The sequence below is a fragment of the Phalaenopsis equestris genome, unplaced genomic scaffold, assembly GCF_001263595.1.
Source record: "Phalaenopsis equestris unplaced genomic scaffold, ASM126359v1 Scaffold000929, whole genome shotgun sequence".
NCBI lineage: Eukaryota > Viridiplantae > Streptophyta > Magnoliopsida > Asparagales > Orchidaceae > Phalaenopsis > Phalaenopsis equestris.
The window spans coordinates 17,846-37,807 of NW_018165368.1; the positions used below are offsets into that span (position 1 = coordinate 17,846).

General features: G+C 35.1%; 1 protein-coding gene across 2 annotated transcripts; it reads left to right on the forward strand.

Moving 5' to 3' along the window:
- Positions 1-10,651: 10,651 nt before the first annotated feature.
- Positions 10,652-17,407, forward strand: LOC110032351. 2 transcript variants are annotated; one of them, XM_020735949.1, is made up of 4 exons: positions 10,652-11,033; positions 12,023-12,375; positions 13,136-14,210; positions 14,988-17,407. In XM_020735949.1, the coding sequence occupies exons 2-4, from the start codon at positions 12,221-12,223 to the stop codon at positions 17,112-17,114; spliced, it is 3,357 nt and encodes a 1,118-aa protein (XP_020591608.1). In that variant the 5' UTR covers positions 10,652-11,033; positions 12,023-12,220; the 3' UTR covers positions 17,115-17,407. The 2 variants fall into 2 exon arrangements, with proteins under 2 accessions (XP_020591608.1, XP_020591607.1); XM_020735948.1 differs by having other exon boundaries at positions 10,652-10,817.
- Positions 17,408-19,962: the final 2,555 nt, after the last annotated feature.

Here is a 19,962-nt window from a genome sequence, read left to right on the forward strand (position 1 = left end):
GCCTTTAACAATCTTGATGGGTGAAATGGTGATTATAAAAATTTTTATTTCAAGTGATGTGCATTCTTATTAAATGGTCACATCATCCTCAATTTCGGGCGTAAGAAAAGTAAACAATCATCTTTCTGACTTAAGCTGATTACTTAAGAATCATTTTATCTAAGTTGACTTCCGAGTCATGAAAATTATGAGGGTTATGATTTTGTTAATGTTGTGCAAGGGTGGTGAGTGGATTTCTATCTTTTAATCTCATTGTATTTCAATCATCCAAATATGCTCGTTAAGATCAAAATTACTCATTTTCCTTTCATTAATACTCAATTTTGATTAAAGCACCAAAGTCTTAAAGTTACCACTTTGCCATTAGGGCTCTTCACCTCATAACTCTTCAGACACAACTCAAACGACTTCAAGGGTTTAGAGTGTCATATCCATGAGGTAACTACAATGTTTAGAAGAGAACATGTGGACCTCTCAAAATTTTGATTTAATTTAGATAATTATTTAAATTTAGAAGATAGAATTTTCAAAAGTTAATTTAGTTAATTATCCAAAATAAAATTTATATTTGTGAAAAACATTATTAGAGATTTTCTAAGGTCAAAGAAACACTTGAAAAAATATCATGATTTTTTTAATCAAATTTCTATTATTATTATTTAATTTTAAATCAATTTCGATGATTAAATTGAATAGAAAATAATATTTTAATTAAAAAAATCATTTTTATGTTCTTAATATACTTTTGAATTCAGAAAACCTAAAGAATTAAATCTTATATTTTTGTGATTTTAAATTTGTTTATTATGATTATTTTAATGGGAGAACATGAAAAATTTATTTTTAAGCAGTTAAAATGTTTTTTTAACTTAGAAAAATTAGGAAAAATGTCATAATGAATTCTAAGTGAAGAGGGGACATTCCCACTCATTTTAACCATTTTTTGTATTTTTGAAAGTCTTGATTATTTTTAATTATGTTTAATTTAAAATATATTTTAAAAATAAAATATTTTCACAAAAAAAATGGGTTTTATTTTTATAAGATGCCCTAGTCACAAGGAGCTCAGAGAAAAAATTTTCATAATTTTTCTAAGCATATTAATTTAATATAATTATTTTTATACAAAAAAGCAAGGCTTCCTTAAGAATTTATTTTAATGCTTGGACTAAGTCAAATAATTTTGATATTTTTACATTGAATAAACATGATTTTTATGGATAGTGGAGAAGTGATTTTGTCAATTTCTGATAAGTGCATAATTTACAAAAATTAATATAAGGCATATACATTTAATTAAGTATAGAAATTCAGAAAATGATTCAAAGCATCACATTATTTTTCTTAGACTTCTCTGATCAGAGGAAACCTACTAAAATTGTTCTCATAATTTTTCAAGTGATTTTTTTCATATAATTAAAATAAGTCAAAATGGTCACCTTAGCTTGAAAATTAGGGTTAGAAGCATATAGATGCTCTCTGACCTTGGAAAAATAAGTGAACATCTCCTTTGCGATGGAGAATTAAAATACTACATAGGGCATTTAACTCATTAAAAATAATATATTGAAAAATAATTAATCATATGTTTTGAAAATAATTTTTATTTTCCATCTACACTTTTCTCCTCTATTCACTGAGCAAGAGGGCATTTTTCTTTTATTTTTATGACTTTTCTATGAAAAGTTATGAATTTTTAAAGATCTGTTATTTATTTAATTAAGGAAAAGCTTTAATTTTATATTTATCCTAATCACGCATCTCGACATCCTCCTCCTCCCTGAAATGCCACGCGCCACTTCTTGGTTCGGTGCCGCAGTCTGATTTGGCTGCCACGCGTCCTGCTGTTCACGCACGAAGGCTCTATCCGGCTCGATTTCTTCCATCCATCTGATACACGCTCAATCAGACGGCTCTCCGTCATCATCCCTGATAGCCAAAACCCATGAATCATCCAACTTTAAACCCTAAGATCTTGGTCTAGACTCATTTCAGGTTTTTTCCTGCACCTTCATCTACTCAAGACGAGTACATCTATACAGTTACATTGTTATGAATTGAAAGTTTTCTTCACAAAGGTCCAAATTGAGCCCAAAATTAGGGTTAGTGAGCTATACCTTTACCCAAGAGGTGAGGCCTTGATTGGAGCCTTGATTGGGTTTTTGTGGAAGCTTCAGTGGAGTCTAACGAACCTTGTGGATGTGATTTCCTCTGGTGAAGGCTCCAAGTATGAGTTTGATCAGAGGGTGGAGCAGCCTTGGTCTAAGGATAGGTTTGAGGGCTCAACAGAGAGGGATTTTGATGGGGATTTTCCTCTCTTACTCTGGTACTTACTCTGGTGAAGTTCAAGAGCAAATCAATTTGGGGTTTGAGAGAGTTTTGAGGAAGGCTGAAGTTCGCCCTGATTTTGAGCTAAAAAAATGAGCTCCAGTGATGGGGAAGATGACCAAAGAATGGTTGCAATGGAGTTGTGAAGACTTGGAGGAGCTCTGGAAATAGGTTTAACAGGGTTCCCTCAAGAAAACTTTTTTGGTCCCCTTTTAGCCATGGAAGAGGGGTTTAAGTAAAACAGCTTAGGGTTGGTGTCATGACCTTCATTTGGGTGCAAGATGGAGCTTAGGTGGAGGGCTTCAAGATGATAAACACCAATCAAAGCTAGACACATTGGATGGGTGAAAATGGGTTTGAACTTAAGCATGGGGGTCTCGATTTTGGCTCCTCTGGCAAACAGGGTGGTTGGCCATGGCAAGGGAGGTGCTTAGGTGGCTCAGAAACCTCAGAGGAATCTATCACAACAATTAATTTGTGCTGGTGATAGGTTTTGACAGAGATATCTTTGGCTTAAGCAATTTAGGAAACAAATACTTTCATTTAGGGGACCTTTGCTCCATGGCTCATCTAGGGTGTGTTAAGTGAGTCTAGCTTGGTCACTAGGATCCAAAAGTTAACTATAGAAGTCTTGCCTTGATAAATTTGACATGGCTAGGTCAACTTTCACCTTTAGTGCTTGGGTCTAATTTGGGTCCAAATGGCCAAAGGTTGGGTTTGAGTTAGGCTAGCCATGAATTTACGCCCAATTGATTGATCAACATTGTGTAGATGTGTAGATACCAATTGATTGATCAACATTGTGTAGATAATTGTTATGAAGATTTTTGGTGAAGGATTGAAGTGATTTTGAGTTCCAATTTAAGCTCAATTTGAAGGATTTTGAGATTTTGGTCAATTTGGACATGTTGGACTAGACTTGGGTCTAGGTTGGGCTAATTTTAAATTGATGGTTGGAAATGGTCCATAGAAATTTCATGAAGAGTTTTCAACATAAATTGGGTGTCAATTTTGGGGTTAGGGCATTCAATTTGGTGGAATTTGGGGACATAGACAATTTGGGGCAAATTTGAGGATTTTTGGACTTGGATCAACATTGAGTGAATTTAGGCTTTACCAGGACCAATTGAGGGTCAAATTTGATGTGTAGGATTGTTATGAAGAGTTTAGAATTCAAATTGGGGCAAATCAAGTGTGCTATGGGGTTCAATTAGGTAAGATTAGGTCATAGGATCAAAATTGGGGGTTTGACTTAGATCAAAATTGAGCTAAAAGCATGGGCCAATTAGGCTTGAATTTTGTTTAGATTGGTCATTGACTTGGATTTTGTTTAGATTGGTCATTTGAAAGATGAATTTGAGTTTAGGATTGAAATTGAGGGAAATTGGGGCCAAATTAATGGACATTTGAGGTGAATTTGGGGAAATTAGGCCTTTAAATACAATTTGGGGGTTTTGGCCAAAATGGTTAAATTGGCCAAACTGGGTTCAATTGAAGGGTTCAAATTAGCTTTGGAGATATTTGGAGTGTTTTTGGGTGTTTTGGTAAAGTTTGGCGTGTCAAAGGTATTTTTGTAATTTTGGCAAATTTTGGGGTATTTTGGTAATTTTGGGTGGTTTTGGGCAATTTAGGTATTTTCAAATGGTTTGAAATAATTTTTGAACCAATTTGGGTATTTTGGATGAATTTGAGGTTTTTGACCAAATTTAGGGTTCCAAGGGCATTTAAGTAATTTGGGTGGATTTAGGAGCAAAAGGTCAAGTTGGACATTTTGGTATAATTGGGGTGCCAACCACCTTATATCAGCCATGGACCAATGAAATCCCTATTTGAGTCCTCTATGTACTAGTTTTACCTAAACCCTAGCCTAGGGGCACCATCTACATGAGTCTCCCAAAAGATCAATAGATCAAAGTCAACAATTTGAGTTCAGGGTTTGTGAGTGATTGTGGGGGTGAAAGTGAAAAGTGAATGTAAGTGAGTGAACTAACTCCAAACCAACACCCAGGGTCAACCCTAAGGTCAAGCTGTCCTATGGGAATTCTTCTTGAGATCCTCCATACTGACTCCACCTATTAATTGCTAGAGGTTAGGACCAATATGTGGAACTTCAAGTCGAGCAATGAGGAGTTTAGAATTTCTAATGATGAGGGTTCCTTTCTAGTTTTCTAAGAATAGTCAACAGGAAAGTCCTATGGCTAGACCTTAGGCAACTAAAGAAGGAAAACTAAACCTCAACTAAAAGTGAGGTCAACAATAGACAAAAAGGCTACATAAGAATTTCTAACATGCCAAATTACACGTACGTTCAACTAACTGATCAATTCATTAGTATGAAATTTTCAATTCATTAGTATGAAATTTAAACACTTGGTTTAAAAATAATTTTATATTAAAATTTGTAATAGGTTCATAATCGGAACAACTACATTACAGATATGGGCTTAATAGGTCTTACTTAGTAACCTAATTGTAATATTAGTATATGGGAAATATTTGATGTGAATGGTTATAGATTTCAGATGAGTTTTGGGTCTAATGAAAAGAAGACATAATTATGTTGTTGTGTTTAAGAAAATATCCACATGGATAGTGAGATCAGCTACTACAACATTCTTAAATTATCATGCATTTGTTAAATTCAAGTTGTGTTTAGCACAATACATTTTTATTCAATTTTGAGTGGTTTGATCATGTTCTTAATCAAAGAATAGGAACACCAATGATATTATTGAAGTAAAATTGAATATAAGATATAGAAATTTTGGTCCATTTATTTCAGCATATCAAGTCAATCAGGTATATTATCTTAAATTCTCTGATACTAAGGGACAAAATTAATTGAGTCATGATTTTAAAGACTAAACATAGAGACATTATTGAGGTACAAAGAATTATTGAACATGCTCGTTATGAGCAAAAAAAGTCAGATTTTTATATTCAACTTTATTCTATTAAGCAAGAAAATACCTTCAAGGATATCATTGGGTTATATGAAGATGTTACTTAGATTGTGGATGAGTATGATAATGATATGAATGAAGCAATTCAAAGTTCATCATCAGTTAATTCGTCTGATGAAATAAAATAGGATTTGTATGTACTTTTAGAATTTAGTTTATTTTTGCTTTTACCTAATATAGTACTAGCTTCTATTATTCGCGCTATCTATTATGTGTCCTTCTTTTACTTTTGTTGTGTCGTACTTGTACTTACTTATGATATTTTTCTTGCCTTAATTTTGTGTCTTCTTGCTTTTATATTTTGTGTTTTTATTTTTGGTGTATCGTTCTTGTACTTATAGAGTGTCTTTTTTGTACTTGTTTAGGTTTGTACTTATAGTATTTCTTAATTATCATTAATCTAGTTAATTTTTTTCTTCTTGTTACAAATGGCTTCAGGCGGGAAGGGAGAACAACCACTTTAATTACTGATGCAATCGAATGCGACATACTATAGGAAGAAACAGTGTTTTACACTCCTCTTCAAATACCACTAGTTCTATGATGATTAGCACTTCCACCGCAACACTGGGGCCCACTAGACCTACAAGTTCTCCCAAACCTTCTACTATAATCGGGCTTGCTACTCATATTAGGCACTATAAGAATTGAGTAGATTAACATCGCGATTTTTCAATGCTAATCATGGGTATATTCGACACAAATTGCCATTAGCCTCTCATTTGTGTAAAAAAAAATTCGACTTTAAATGAGCATTGATAAATGAAATAGTGTTGACATTTGCGTCAAACTTCTTGTTATGTCGAATTGGGGGTCTAATATCTCGGTCATTGAAAGTTTTCATAAAAAAAAAGTACCGATAAAAACTTAGTGTTGCTTTTCATCCACTAAAGGTCGACACCAACTTGCATCAACCTATGTCTGATACAAATGTTTTTACGTCAGAATTTCATCATGATATATGGTAAATGTAATTGCAAAGATTGCATCTGATTTTCTATTTCGTGCTCCATCAGCACTGCACCAAGACATGCAACTCTGCAGAGGATGGCTCTCAGTCAATTTGTTTGACCCGTGTACATGAGATAATGATAAGTATCACACATTTACATAAATGTTTAAGTTTTTGAATTTTGAGATAATCTTACTAGTCTCTAGTAGTGCTCTGTGTGGGGGATTGAACCTCTAATGTAGAGTGCAGCCCACTAGCTCCGTCTATCTTCCTATTTTGCTAGTTTTTCTATCTTTTTCTCTAGTAATCCGAAGTGATCGAGGCTCAATTCAGGTCTGCCCAGACATCCTCACCTACCCATATGGGCTTCTTTCCCTTCTTCTGCTCTGTAGTGAACATGTTGCCCATCCGATGTCTACTAAAAACCTAAAAAATGTGTCGGTGATGCTCTAGTAACCTCTAGAAGGACCTCTGTAAATTATAAATTATGGAAGTTAGAATGGTATAAAAAAAGTAGAAATTAGCATTCTATTTCAAATTAAATAATCATATCTCAAACTCTTAAAACCACATGTCCCGAATTGGAATCGAGATATGTTTTCGAGACAGAAATTTCTAATCATACTTGCTCCAGATGATCTTCATGATGTGCGTCACGGGTGACCTGGAAGGAAAGAACATGAAATTTAAATATTAGTTACAACAAAAATTGAGATGAAAACTGAACTTATTCTAACGTTAAAAATAGATTACTTACAAGTCTCCCTTCTACACAATATACCCTCTGTCGAAGGTGTCATCCATCTAATGGGTGAGGGTCGAGGGGCAATACTGGAATTGCTATGTTTTCATTGTGCGGGATTTTTTCGCAAATCTGCCTGAATCAACTTCTGATTTCATGTTTGTTAGAGGAAAGTATGTTGTTTTCTCTTCTATCAAAATTAATGATATGTATCATTTGCCTGCTAATCCTAACTGTTTCTTCTATAGTTTTTCTCATCTTTATGGTATCTTTTTTAAGAAGAGTAGAGGCATGGAAGGTGAGAGACGACAGAAAAATCAATTTCCCTTCTACTGCATTATCTGTCAAAATCCAAAGCTTGGCATTGATATTTCGGCCAAACTCTTACCTTCCACAAAACTTGGCGAAGTTACCAGGGAAAGGCCACCTATGAATTTTTGCATTCATTCCAAGAAAAGTATCGATGTGGGTTCGATGATTAGTCATTCTATTTGAAATATGTTGAAAGGAGGACCCACTATTGGACTTGACCACCCCTCCATGATTTCTTCTCTATGTATGCTTGTTGGGTTTACTTATAAGAGTTGGGAGTAACAACAACAACCCCTTACGCCTATTTTCAAAAGGTATATAGAGGTTTATAGTTGACACACTTTATTTGAGTGTGGTGAGAGTTCCTCCCATCCTTCCTCTTCTACTTCTAGACCTTTTACTTTTACGTCCATGGCTTCTATCATCGAGCCTCTTAATACACTTGAAGATGATACATCAATCATTTAGACTGAGGTTTATGATTTGATGGCCGATGCGTCTCATATGGATTACCAAAATAAGAGCCAATTCAATTATATTATTGATTTCCAGGCTACAAAGCTGGAAATGTATAAGAGAAAACAATGGTTAGGAGGGCCAAACCTGGTGGTTTTTCCAGCACACAATAAGTATACACTTTATGAGAATGCCCGCGGGCCAATAGAGGAAGACCCGGAGGAGGAAGCAGAATAAGAAGAAGATGATAATGAAGAAGAAGGGGGTGATTGATATTGTTGCTTCTAGTGTGCTCTTGACTGTTTTGCCTTGGTTGAATGTTGTTGCTATTCATTGTATTTTTGTTGTTGCTATGTTATATTATTTGTGTAATGTGACTTGTATTGATATTATGTGGAACTTTATTGTTATGCATGAGTTTTATTTCATATTTAGATCCTTATTTGTTGTAACTAACTTAGACTGATGTCTTGTATTTTTAGTTAATTTGTTGTTACTGTTCTATATGTTATTGTTAATATTTTCTGTTTCTACACGTGCTGTTGAGTTGTTGGATTGTATTGGTTTTATATGCCATTGTGATATCATTTCATGCATTTTATATATGCAATTATTTGTGATAAGTTTGGGGGGAGAATTATGTCACTATAAGTTATTTGTACATTTGTTAACAAAGTCTTAGAATTTGATCGTTGTTGACTTCAGTAAAATGTGGGTGAATTTGGGGCCATAAAAACGTAAAAAAAGGAGATACGTCGATAAATTACTTATAGTTCTATTTAAATTAAACTAAAATATGTTTAGATTGATCTTTGAAATTCAACTATTGCTTATTTAATCAGCATATTTAATTTTAAGAAAATTTATTTATTTGTCCAGTTAATAGCAACTAGATGTGTATCTTCTTAAAAAAATTGCCCCCACTTAATCTGAGTTTTATGCTAACAATTTGTATTTCATAAATCTTAAATGGAAAGGGAATGTTGGGGTAATTTAATTTATGGAGAACTTAGTGGAATTCAAAATCATAAAATTGGTTAATTCAGATATAATAATCATCTATAATATGCATGAAAAAAGGAATTATTTATCAAAATATGGGATTAAAAAAAAGTAAATCCTAGAGGAAAGAAAGAATGAATATATGAATGAAACATTGAGGAGAAGCTTCAGGAGAAGCCCGAGGAAAAATTAGTTTCACGATTGTCTCTTTTAAAATTAAGAAGTTTGCAACATTCCTTAATTCAAAGTAATTTTGATTTGTATAAATTAATAACAGTTCAATTAAAATTAATAGATGGTTGAACTTTTAAAATTTGACATATTTAGTTTTATTAGCTTAGAATCTACTAAATCCCTCAAAATAAATATGAGATTAGATAATATTTGAAGAATTAAAAGCTTCATGAATCAACGGTGAAGGAATAAATCAATAGAAGCATTTGCTCATTATTTATGTATCTTTGGAAGTTTGATTGCATGTGGTGACTAATGAAAGCCCATTTCTAAAATGTTCTATAAAATCAAATGTTAAAATTTTGTTGTTACTTGAGGGCAAGTAACCTTCAAGTTTGGGGGATTTTGATATGTTTTTAAATTTTGTATAAAATGCCTTTAATTATTTGCATTTTGTATGTTTATGGTGCACTTTAAGGAAGGTTTATGTAGTGTGTTAAAGATTACAACAAAAATTGAGATTGAACAGGACTTAAAATGATTGAATCGGAGAAACTTGTGGCTTGGAATCTAGGCACCAGGTCAGCAGCGCTTAGGCGCCCAACATGCCAAAAATTCGTCCAAAATCCAGAGAGCACAAATAGTAGGCATTGCCTAAGCACCGCTTAGGCGCTACACTCTGGCGCATAAGCGTTACGATACCCACGCTTAGGTGTCAGATGATATGGTATGAATGCTAAGTAAGTGGCGGCGCGAAAAACCTGAAATTAGGCACAATTACAAATAGGGCATAAACATGTTTTGAACAACATGATTATGCTAAACTTCACGTCATCTTGACTCCTCTATTGAACGAAGAATGATTGAATATGTCATTAGGGGAGGAATCAACCTCTTTTCTTGAAGGGGCAAACTGTCGCCCCCCTAAACCCAATGTGGGAGAGGTGAGTGCAACGAAGGACAAAATGATATTTCAAGAAATATTGTGGGGGCAATTGGACCCTACATGGGTCGGACTCTGCATGTCACAAGTGATTTTTTGAAGATAACTCCAAACTCCTCCAACTTCTATCATAGAATTCATTCTACAATCCTTATACATACTATATTGAATCCCCAATTAAAGAGAAATGCTCATTTATAACCTATAATATTTAAGAGAAAATCACTTATGTTGGATTAAACCCCATATAATTTTCCCATTTTAGATATTTTTTTCACATAATAATTATTTTGTTTTTTTGTTAAATTCATATCTTATTTATATATTTGCTAGATTTTCATTCAAAATTAAGTAGGTAATCTCTATCATCATAAATTTCCGTGCAAATAATGATAACGAAGCATCAATATTTAACTTGTATTTGTATTAAATTTTCATAAAATTGAATGCGACACATGCAAATATATAAATTTTTAAACTTATATGTTAATATAGATGAATACTTATTTCACAATGACATTTGATTTGGTGTAAATGATTCAATTAACAATCATAATAAGTTTACCAAGGTTTTTACATGTATTGCCGTTGATATCACCGTCCTGAACATCATCAAAAATTTAAAAAATAAAATAAAAATAAAATAACTATTGAACTTTGAATTTTTATGTTGTTCGGGAGTTTCGAGAAGAACTGAGGGTTCTTGTCATAATTTAGTGAAAGAATTGGACCAAAATAACAGTATGGCCTTACAATTCATAATATCTGTACCACGCAAGAGAAGAAAAAGGAAAGCTATTGGATAGGACAATACCCCGCAAAGACCCTTCATTTCCTTTGCCCACTTTCTCTCTCGTTCTCTCTTTATCTTCTCTCTCTTCTCCTGTTTGCTGTTAATGTGGTGCTGGGCTTGCTTTTGGGTGGAGAACCTGATGCCGTTGATCCGTGAGTGGGTGGTGTTGTTTCTCTGCGTAGAAAGATTAGAAAATCATCTCCTCCTCCTCCTCCACCTCCTCTCTCTGTCTCTCTCTGTCTCTCTCTCTTTCTTATTTGATTTTTCGGTGCTTTCTCCTTGGTGCGTTTGAAGAAGCTTTGAACACTCAGCTGCCATCGTCAAAGCTTGCTTGCTCTCACTCTGTTGTTGTTGGCGTTCATGAAGGGGTATGGCTTGGATGAGTTTCTGTCACGAAGAAAAAGGGCAAAAGAAAAAGGGCAATTTTTTTTTTTTTCTCGTCCTGCTTAATATCTTCGTTTTCTTCTTGGTTTCTCTTCATGTCTTTGTTGTTTTCCCCTTTCTTATAGATTCCCACGTCTCGTTCTTCTTTATGAGTTCTTATAAGGATTCTTCCATGACAGCCAGGCATGGGTTTCTCTTTGGAACTTTGTTCTAAAACTCCTTCTTTTCCTCTTTGCCCTTTTCATTCTCTCGTAAACCTTTTCTTTTAATTTGGATTCTGATTTGTCTCAAAGAGCTGTCTTTTGGACTGTACTGGACGATTAACTGTAGATTTGCTGGTGATCTTAGTCCGATCTGCTTTGCCATGGCTTTTTTAGTTATCATCTCTTCAAATCGTCTGTTATTTTTCTCTAATCGCCGGGAAAAAGTACCATCAAAGGAAGACCTGAAACTAGGTTTATGCTCCTGGATAGCTGTCTGATTTCTTAGCCCACTTTCTTCTTTCTCTTATTTCATGTTCTTATTCCATGCATAAATTGCTTTGACCACTCAACCCCACTTCCTCTTTGCCTGATTCTAGAAATCAAAGTTTGGGATTCCTTCTGATTCGAGGGCTTAAGTTCTTCTGTTTCCTGATATTTTTTGTCATTTTCTCCTTCTTGGTTCGGTACCTGTCATGAAATATGAACTCTTAATCTCTTATTCTTATCCCCTCCTACACTATTTGCTTGAAAGCTGGCTCCTTTCAGTAGGGCCACCGATTTTTAATCGCTTTGTTCACATAAAATGATAGGTTCCAGTAGTTTCTATACAAGACTTTTGAACTCCATCCTGCCTGGCCTGTTTCTCCTTTCTTATTTTCCAAGTATTCGTGGGTTTGAAGTACATAAAATAATGTTCTGGAAGCATCCGTCTACTGTTCGTGAGTTTCAACTTTGAATCCTATACTAAATCTCTCTTTCTCATCCTGCAGGCACCATCAGATCTGTTAAGGAGTGTTGTTGGGGATTTGTGTCCTCCCTTTGAATTAATCTTGAGGGGTTTTCAGTGAGGTGCTAAAATCCATCTGTTATGCTGGAAGCTAAGGAGAAGAACAAGCCCAGTTGCAGTTTAGCTCTTGGGCTACAGATATTGCAAGAGCCAGGGACCAAGGAGACGAGGCCATCTTCAGATGTTATCGCCTGTAAACTCTTCAGATCCCTCGTGTTCTTCTTATAAGGTTTCAGGATTCAGAGCTGATGAGAGGGATTCTGACCAGCTTCCACTTCAGGAGGCAGATCCCGTCGTAAGATTTGGTGAGGCACGGACTAGCAATTTCTCCATCAGGTAACTGTTTATGTCCTTGCTATCTTTTTTATCTTCTTCATGTACTTCCTCTCTGTGATTGTCTTAATAGTATTCTGTGGTCTGATGGGTTAAGTAGTGCTAGGGAACACTTTTTCTTACATGGATTCCTATCCAAATTCAATAAATGGATCTGAGATTCTCATATTTGTTCATCAGTTATATGGATGCTTTCGCAGAGCCTTATCCCTTTCTGTGGTTGAATCCTCACAGCTGATGTTGACTTCCACTTCGGTTAGATAGATCTTTTGCTTTGTGCTTATGCTGCCTGATGTTCTGCTAAAAGTCTTGGAGATCCATCCATGTTGAAGCTTGTGTTTATTTAACTTTTTTCCTTTTCTGATTTTATGCTCTCCTTACTTCTCTCCTCTAACTTCTTTTGGTTCAACGATTTGATTTATATCATATTATACTTAAAACTTTTTTTTGTTTTTGTTTTTGTCACTGTTGCTGTTTACATAAGAGAGCATCGCCTCTTTATGGAGTTTTTGTATGGTTGTGAGAGTTAATTGATTTCCTATAATAAGAAATTACATATGATTATGATTCTAAGTTGTCTTATTGAAAGGCTGCTAAACTGAAAAAGATCCCACCTTCCATATCCAAGTTTTTTGCTTATGTAACCTTCCGTTGAATTTGATGAGTGGTGGGGTTTGAAAAGTAGCTAAAGATATTATTTTTTGTCATAATTGATGGTTCTATTATTAACAGCAGTATTAAAGATCCAATTTTTGGTTGGCAGAGACCATGTATTTGCGTTAAGAAATAAAAGCATCGGCAAAAGTTGGCCATTTCCTAGCCAGTTATTGCAACTTTGCCTGAAACATGGCATCCGAGATTTACTGCCACCTTTTGAACCTCCCAATTCTGTAAGAGCTCATTGTCTCGTAAGCTCAGTATCAGAAGCTGAAAAGGTTGCAATCAGTTCATCACAGGTTAGCGAAGAAACTGCACCGCTAGTGGATGGAGAGCCTAGTTCAACCCGAACTGACCACTTGTGCTCAACATCAGACCAGAATGATCTTCTAAGGTGTTCAGATAAAGCTGAAGTCGGATGTTTGTGCGAGCAGGATAAATATGATCATAACTTGGTAAATGACGTTTGTGAAATTGGCTCATCGGTGACAAACCTCTGTGATATAGAGATAATCTCAGCTCCCATAGGTGAACCAGTGCTAAACAAGTGCAGGCTGATACCTGAAACAATCCAATCGGAAGAAACATCTATTACTTCTACCGCATCTGATATCATGGCATCAAAGGTTTGCCCTGTGTGCAAGGCATTTTCTTCCTCCTCAAACACAACTTTAAACGCTCATATGGATCAGTGTCTTTCCATGGAGTCTGACGCTACTCTGGCTGTGGACAAACTGCCAAAGCTCAAGTTGAAGCCTAGGAAGAAAAGACTGATGGAGGATATTTATGCTACTGCTCCCAGCTGCACACTGGAAGATCTCGATAGGAGGAATGGTAGAACCTGGGCAACTAATTTGTCTGTGGTGGCATCGTCTCCTGAGGTTAATTTGGAGCCTAAGAAGCCAAAGTTGCCGCCTTTAGAACCTAGAAATGAGGAGACTGAAGGAGCTGTGTATGTTGATTCCAATGGAATTAAGCTTCGGATCTTGTCCAAGTTCAATGATGCTCCCCAAGTTTTATCGAGAGAAGATTTCAGGCCAAGGAGGAACATCAAAAGTGTTCAAGAAGAAAATATCATTTTAATCAAAAAAAAGAAAAAAATTACCTCCACATATTCAAAGAAAATGAGGTTAAAAATGAGGAACAAGAAATTAAGCTCCTTCAGTCTATTCAAAAATGAGGTATGCCTGCACTAATCTTTGGCAATTCGTTTGTTTATAAGTTTTTCAGTAAGCTTATCTGATTGTTTGTTGTATTCTTCTTATTTAATACATATTAATTTACTCAATAAATGAAATCGGGCTCCATTTTGCTTACTTGGACCAACCATATTGTGAAGAGGATTACATAATAAACTTTTGCTTGGAAGTTTTATTATTGATCTATCCACCTAAACAAAATGGAGCCCAATCCCATATTTGTCTAAATTTGTTTGGAGGGTGAAGCTAAACACTTAAATTTATAATGAATGAGAATTCTGATGCAAGTGTAGTTATGAAAAAACTTCGAAGTAAATCCTTGTATTATTTTCCTTACATTTAACACTTCAGAACATAGGTGGCCCAATATATGACAAACCACAGTTTGCTGCAGCAATTATTATTATTCCAAACAGTAAAGAATGAAACCGCTTTGTTGCTAGCCCCAGTGATACAATATTATTTCTTGCTTGTTTGTTTTAAACTTAGCAGTATTTATCTTTTTAGACAATTATGAAAGGTTTATGCTTGCAGTTTCCTATTTTGAGTTGCAAGTAATTATTCAACACTTTTAGTTTTATATGATCCATTAAAGATATTATCACACTTTTAATTCCCTATTAGTACTTCTTTTATGAAAGTAGGAGTGGCTTTACTTAAATGAATAAATAAATAAATAGAAGTAGTTGTGTTTCACTAGTTAAAATGTAGCAAGTTTGGTATATATCTGGTGGCTTAACTGCATGATTTTATGATCAGGTCCAAGCAGAACCTAAAGTGGTTCCTCGTGAAGAATCTCATCAAGAGGACGAAGGATCGCCTGTTCAATTATCAGGTGAAGCAGATCAAAGTCTTAATTGTGGATCGGCGACCTTAAAAAACTGGCCGAGCTCAAAACGTTCAGATCTTCCCAAAAAAGTAGGCAAGAAAAACTTCCATAAAATCTTGGAGCATCCCAAACCAGATACTCAGAAGCAAATGTTGGAGACAAGGAAACCAGCATCAAATGTCCCTTCGGGTTCAAAAATCCATTTTGGAAAACTCTATCAATCATTAGAAGCCAAAACAGTGGACTGCAGTTCAAATCCTATTCAAAACAAGGAAAATCAGGAGAAAAGTCCTCGAACATGGCCATCAGAAGCTACTTCAGCTAATGTTCTCCTGAAACTGTCGAAAGCATCGGGTTCTTCGTTGTCATCACCAAGAAGCACTAGTGAGGCAGAATTTTATGTGGGGAGAAAAGAGAAGTCTCATACTTCTCCTAAAACACACAAGAAGAGGTCAGCTGATCAGACCTATCTTGTTCCTATGAAAACCAAAAGAGTTTCAACATTGGGCGAATCAAACTCTAGCACCATCAAGTTCCGCAAGCATCGTTCATTACTTACGTGGACTGATCGGAGGATAGGAGAGTTTTCCTCTGATGGCAATCCAAGGCAGCATGGATCTGCTAAACCTTCCTTCCCTGGACAAGAAGAGGTCACTAAGCAACTCTTAAATCCAGTAGGCACTCAGTGCCAGGATATCCAAACAAGAAATTCTGAAATTCAAGTTGATCAGAATGTTAACAAGGATTCTTTATTGGAAGATGCTGATGCTAGTTGCATCATACCTACTCCATTAATCAGTAAAGATCAAGACTTTCAGCTCAACATGAACCGAAAAATGAAGCTGACAATGCTGATCGAAGAAAAGGAAATGCCACTGCCACGGAAATATCTTGACAAACAAGATAAAGCAGCACCAGAAAAACTAGAAATTGGAGGTGTGGAATCTCAAGCTAAGGCTACATCTAGTGCTTGTTTAACTAGTCATGGAGATCTAAGAATAGATATCCCAAGGGCGAACTCTCCAATAGCCTTGGATGCTTCAGCTCCAAATCAAGAGCCTATATTGGTTGGTTGTAGAGAGCCATCTATTTCTCCTGCTTCGAGCGCCTCTACCATCTCTCCAAATGATCACCATTCAAAAGCTTCAGTGCTTTCAACCACACATGGTAAGTCAGGTTCCCCACTGCCATTGATGGCAGCGATCGAAATAAATCGAGCAATCGGCATTGAGAGAAATGAGAAAGTTGAGCTGGATTCTACTGTGAAGAAACTTCAGCATCCTACAGATTATCATCCTTGTTGCTGCTCCTGGCAAAGCTTCATGGCTGGAGACATGACACCCACAAAACAGAAACTACCTCCTAATGTCCATATCAGGCCAAGCAACTCCTACTATGCTCATACACCATCCCTTGAATCGCCTACTGAATCAATTCTAACAAGAGCTTTCAGTGATGTTGGCTCAACGAGCCCATCAAGTGGAACACCAACACAGTCTAGCTCCAATTCCATCCTTAGATTAATGGGAAAGGATTTGATGGTGGTGCACAATGAAGATTCTGCTCAGCTTCCAAAGATCCAGTCTCCAGCCACAGATAACTCCAATGCTCAGGCCTTGCCTTCACCATTGGGTTTTACTTCATATTCCGTTGTTCCAAACCACGATACATTCTCTTTCGCGGCTTGTAATCAGTCTCCATCAATGATGGGTTTGCAGACACACTACTGTTTACCAAGTTTTCACCAAAGAAATGTGAACCATGGAGGAGCCTGCACGAGGAAGGAGGTGATTATGATTGATGACTCGGATGAAGCTTTTGCACCAAGAGATGCTTCATCACATGTTCCAGTCTCACATCCTATGTTTCAGAGGCCATACAGTTACTTTCCACCACATGGCCAGCAGTTACCCAAAGATAATGGAATTCGGCTGACTAATCCAACCAGCCATGGAGGCTCAGTTTCAGCTCCTCATTTGGCAAGACCTTTTGTGTTTCAATCTCCTGCAGCAACTCACTTGAATTCTCCTTTCTATTACCCACAGTCTCTGAGGTGATGGAGTCTAGCAGAGAATGGAGAAGAATAACTACAGAAGGATTTAGGAGGAATATATAGCATATTTTCAAAATTGATCTTTGCCGTAGTTTGGTGTTGTAATGACTTGGCTGGTAACTTCTGCATAAACTTGCAGTTTAAGCTATTCTCAGAGTATATTCAGAGTTTTTTTTTTTTTTTTTTTTTTTTTTTTTTTTTTGAGAGAGAGAGAGAGAGATAAGGAAAATGATAATCTTGGTCTTCTATGTAGCTTTAAAATAAACTATGAATCCTAATGCATTTATCAGTCAAAATAAGCCCTTGTACTTTTCAAAAACAATTTGGGTTTTTTTTTTTTTTAATTTTTCATATATTTTCCTGCTTGCATGATCAGTAATGCTTTTATTATTAATATCATTATTTCTGTAAAGCATTTCATATTCATGTTTTCGTTGAAGGATATTATTAAGCTGGAGAAGAAGTTGTGGGGAAGGGCTCTTCCAATCAAACAGGCCAATACTAAGATCTCCAGATCAAACTTAAAAGCTGTGCTCTGCAAAGAAACAGTTTTAAGGTAAAAAAAATTTCTTTATTTTATTTATTTTATTTTATTTTATTTGCATTTAATTAGTTTTCAAATAAGAAAGATACTTGACACAAACTTAAAAGCTGTGCTCTGCAAAGAAACAGTTTGAAGGTAAAAAAAAATTATTTATTTTATTTTATTTTATTTTATATGCATTTAATTAATTTTCAAATAAGAAAGATACTTGACCACAATTCCAATGAAATTGTCTTCTATTATTTAATATGGAAAAAAAAAATCACTGTTTAACTAATTATTACTGTTGTTATATTTAATTAGAGTACAAGATTATCCATGCTGACTCTCAACTAAGAACAATTTTGTGGACTCGTGTAATTATTTTTTAAGATTATATTGTTAATTAAATTTGCTGAAAAATAATTAGCTTGTATATATATATATATATATTTGTGGAGTGTGAGTGAAATAATTCTTGATATTATACTATACATGCCAATAAATTCTGATTTGATTTGATAACTCTAAAATATAAGATTGATGAAATATTCTTTTTTTTTTTTTTTTTGAAGTTAATATTTCCAGTATTCTTATATATTATATATATAGTACGTACTGATAGAATAATGATCAATGTGCCAAAACAAGCTATAGATTCATCTGATTATCTTCCTATCAGTTTGCTATTGAGCTATCAAATAAGGCGTTGTATAATTTTCTTTATGTCATCTTATATGATACGATATAGTAAACTGTAACTATGATATAATCTTGTAGAATAAGTATGTTAAATTTTATATAAATTTGCCCTCTACATGATCTGAGAGGCACTACTCTAGCAGTCTCGCCCCTACCAAATTTAAAAAACGCTCGCTTTGTTCGAAGTGGCGTCACAGCTCAACACATTTCTTTTAAAAACTGCATTCGTTCATTCGAAGAAGACCGGCTGCGATCGGAAACATCAAAAATTTGTAATTCTTGTGAAAGAGCTTCGACATTGTATCACCAAACGAAAATTTTTTCACTTGTCGACGTTCGCTCAAATGGAACGGAACTTCATAGTCTTCTCAAACAAAACCTAATATAACTTGAACTCATATTAAATGCAGCAGAAATCAATCATTCTTCCACGTTTTTATTTAATTATCTATCAATATACTTATTTATTATTTTTGCTCTTCACTTGGCAGCAAACTTGATTTGAATTGAACGATCTGTGTCAAAGCTCTTGGCAGAATTCAATGCCTGACAAAGAAATTCTATATAGAATTTGAACAAAAATGAGGGTCTAGTACTGCTGCCTCCACACACATGAATAAAAGTGTGATGGTATATATATATATATATATATATATATCGATATAATTAATTTTTATCTTATGATTTATATTTATAAATTAAAATGTTATTGTCATATATATTTTATTGTCATTAAAATGTTATATGTCAAAGTAGGCTTAGTGGATAAATAACTATATTTTTACATAATTTATTCAACTATAGAAATACAAACTATATATTAAGTTAGTATGAGATTAATATAATACCACTAATTTTAAAATAATTTAATTTTTTTGAGCGCATCATAATCCAATTTTCTTAAATAAGTATGAGTCCTGCATGAACAGATTACGGGATTAAGAGAGAGATTACAAAATAAGAAAATTGCAGAAGAAACAAAAGGATTACATTGAAAATTGGAGTTTTATAAAAATAATGACGGGGGATATAAAGGGTCTGTTTGGGGCAGCTGCAGCTTAATGAATAATCTGCTGATAAGCTAGGTGCGGTGGCTATTACAAATTTTTAATTTTTTGGAGAAGTCAGAATTTTTATTTTTATTTTATTGGAAACAACTAGATATGTGCAGTGTGTAAACGCTGTTTTCAATGTTTTGAAAACACATAAACTGTCAAAATTCAGTTTATTCAAACAGATCAGATGCGTTTTTAAAATGTCATCGTACCAAATAAGCTGCCCGACCCTTAATAAAAAGATAGTTATGGGAGAGATTAGAAAAAAAAGCACCCAGCATTCGACTTTATTCCAACCGGGGACAACTGCAGCCCGTGGGACCCACATAAAAGGCGAACGGCTAGTGGACAGCGTGGGACCCATGCTGCCTGGGTGGGTGCAGACCTGGGTGCTATAATTTCTAGCTAGAAAAATTAAACGGCTCGAGTGAGTGCGTACAGTTAGGCGCAACAACGCCCGGCCAGGAAGGCGCTGACACGTGTACACGACCCCACCGCCGGAGGCTTGTGGCCGATATCTTGTCGTCGCGGGGCCCGCTAGTGAGAAATGTTGGGGGGGGGGGGGGGGGGCG

Excerpts from the sequence above, each read along its gene's own strand:
- LOC110032351 (XM_020735949.1), top strand. The coding sequence starts at position 12,221 with ATGTTATCGCCTGTAAACTCTTCAGATCCCTCGTGTTCTTCTTATAAG. Across the intron at positions 12,376-13,135 it reads ACTAGCAATTTCTCCATCAG|AGACCATGTATTTGCGTTAA; the intron begins GTAACTGTTTAT and ends TTTGGTTGGCAG. Across the intron at positions 14,211-14,987 it reads TCAGTCTATTCAAAAATGAG|GTCCAAGCAGAACCTAAAGT; the intron begins GTATGCCTGCAC and ends TTTTATGATCAG.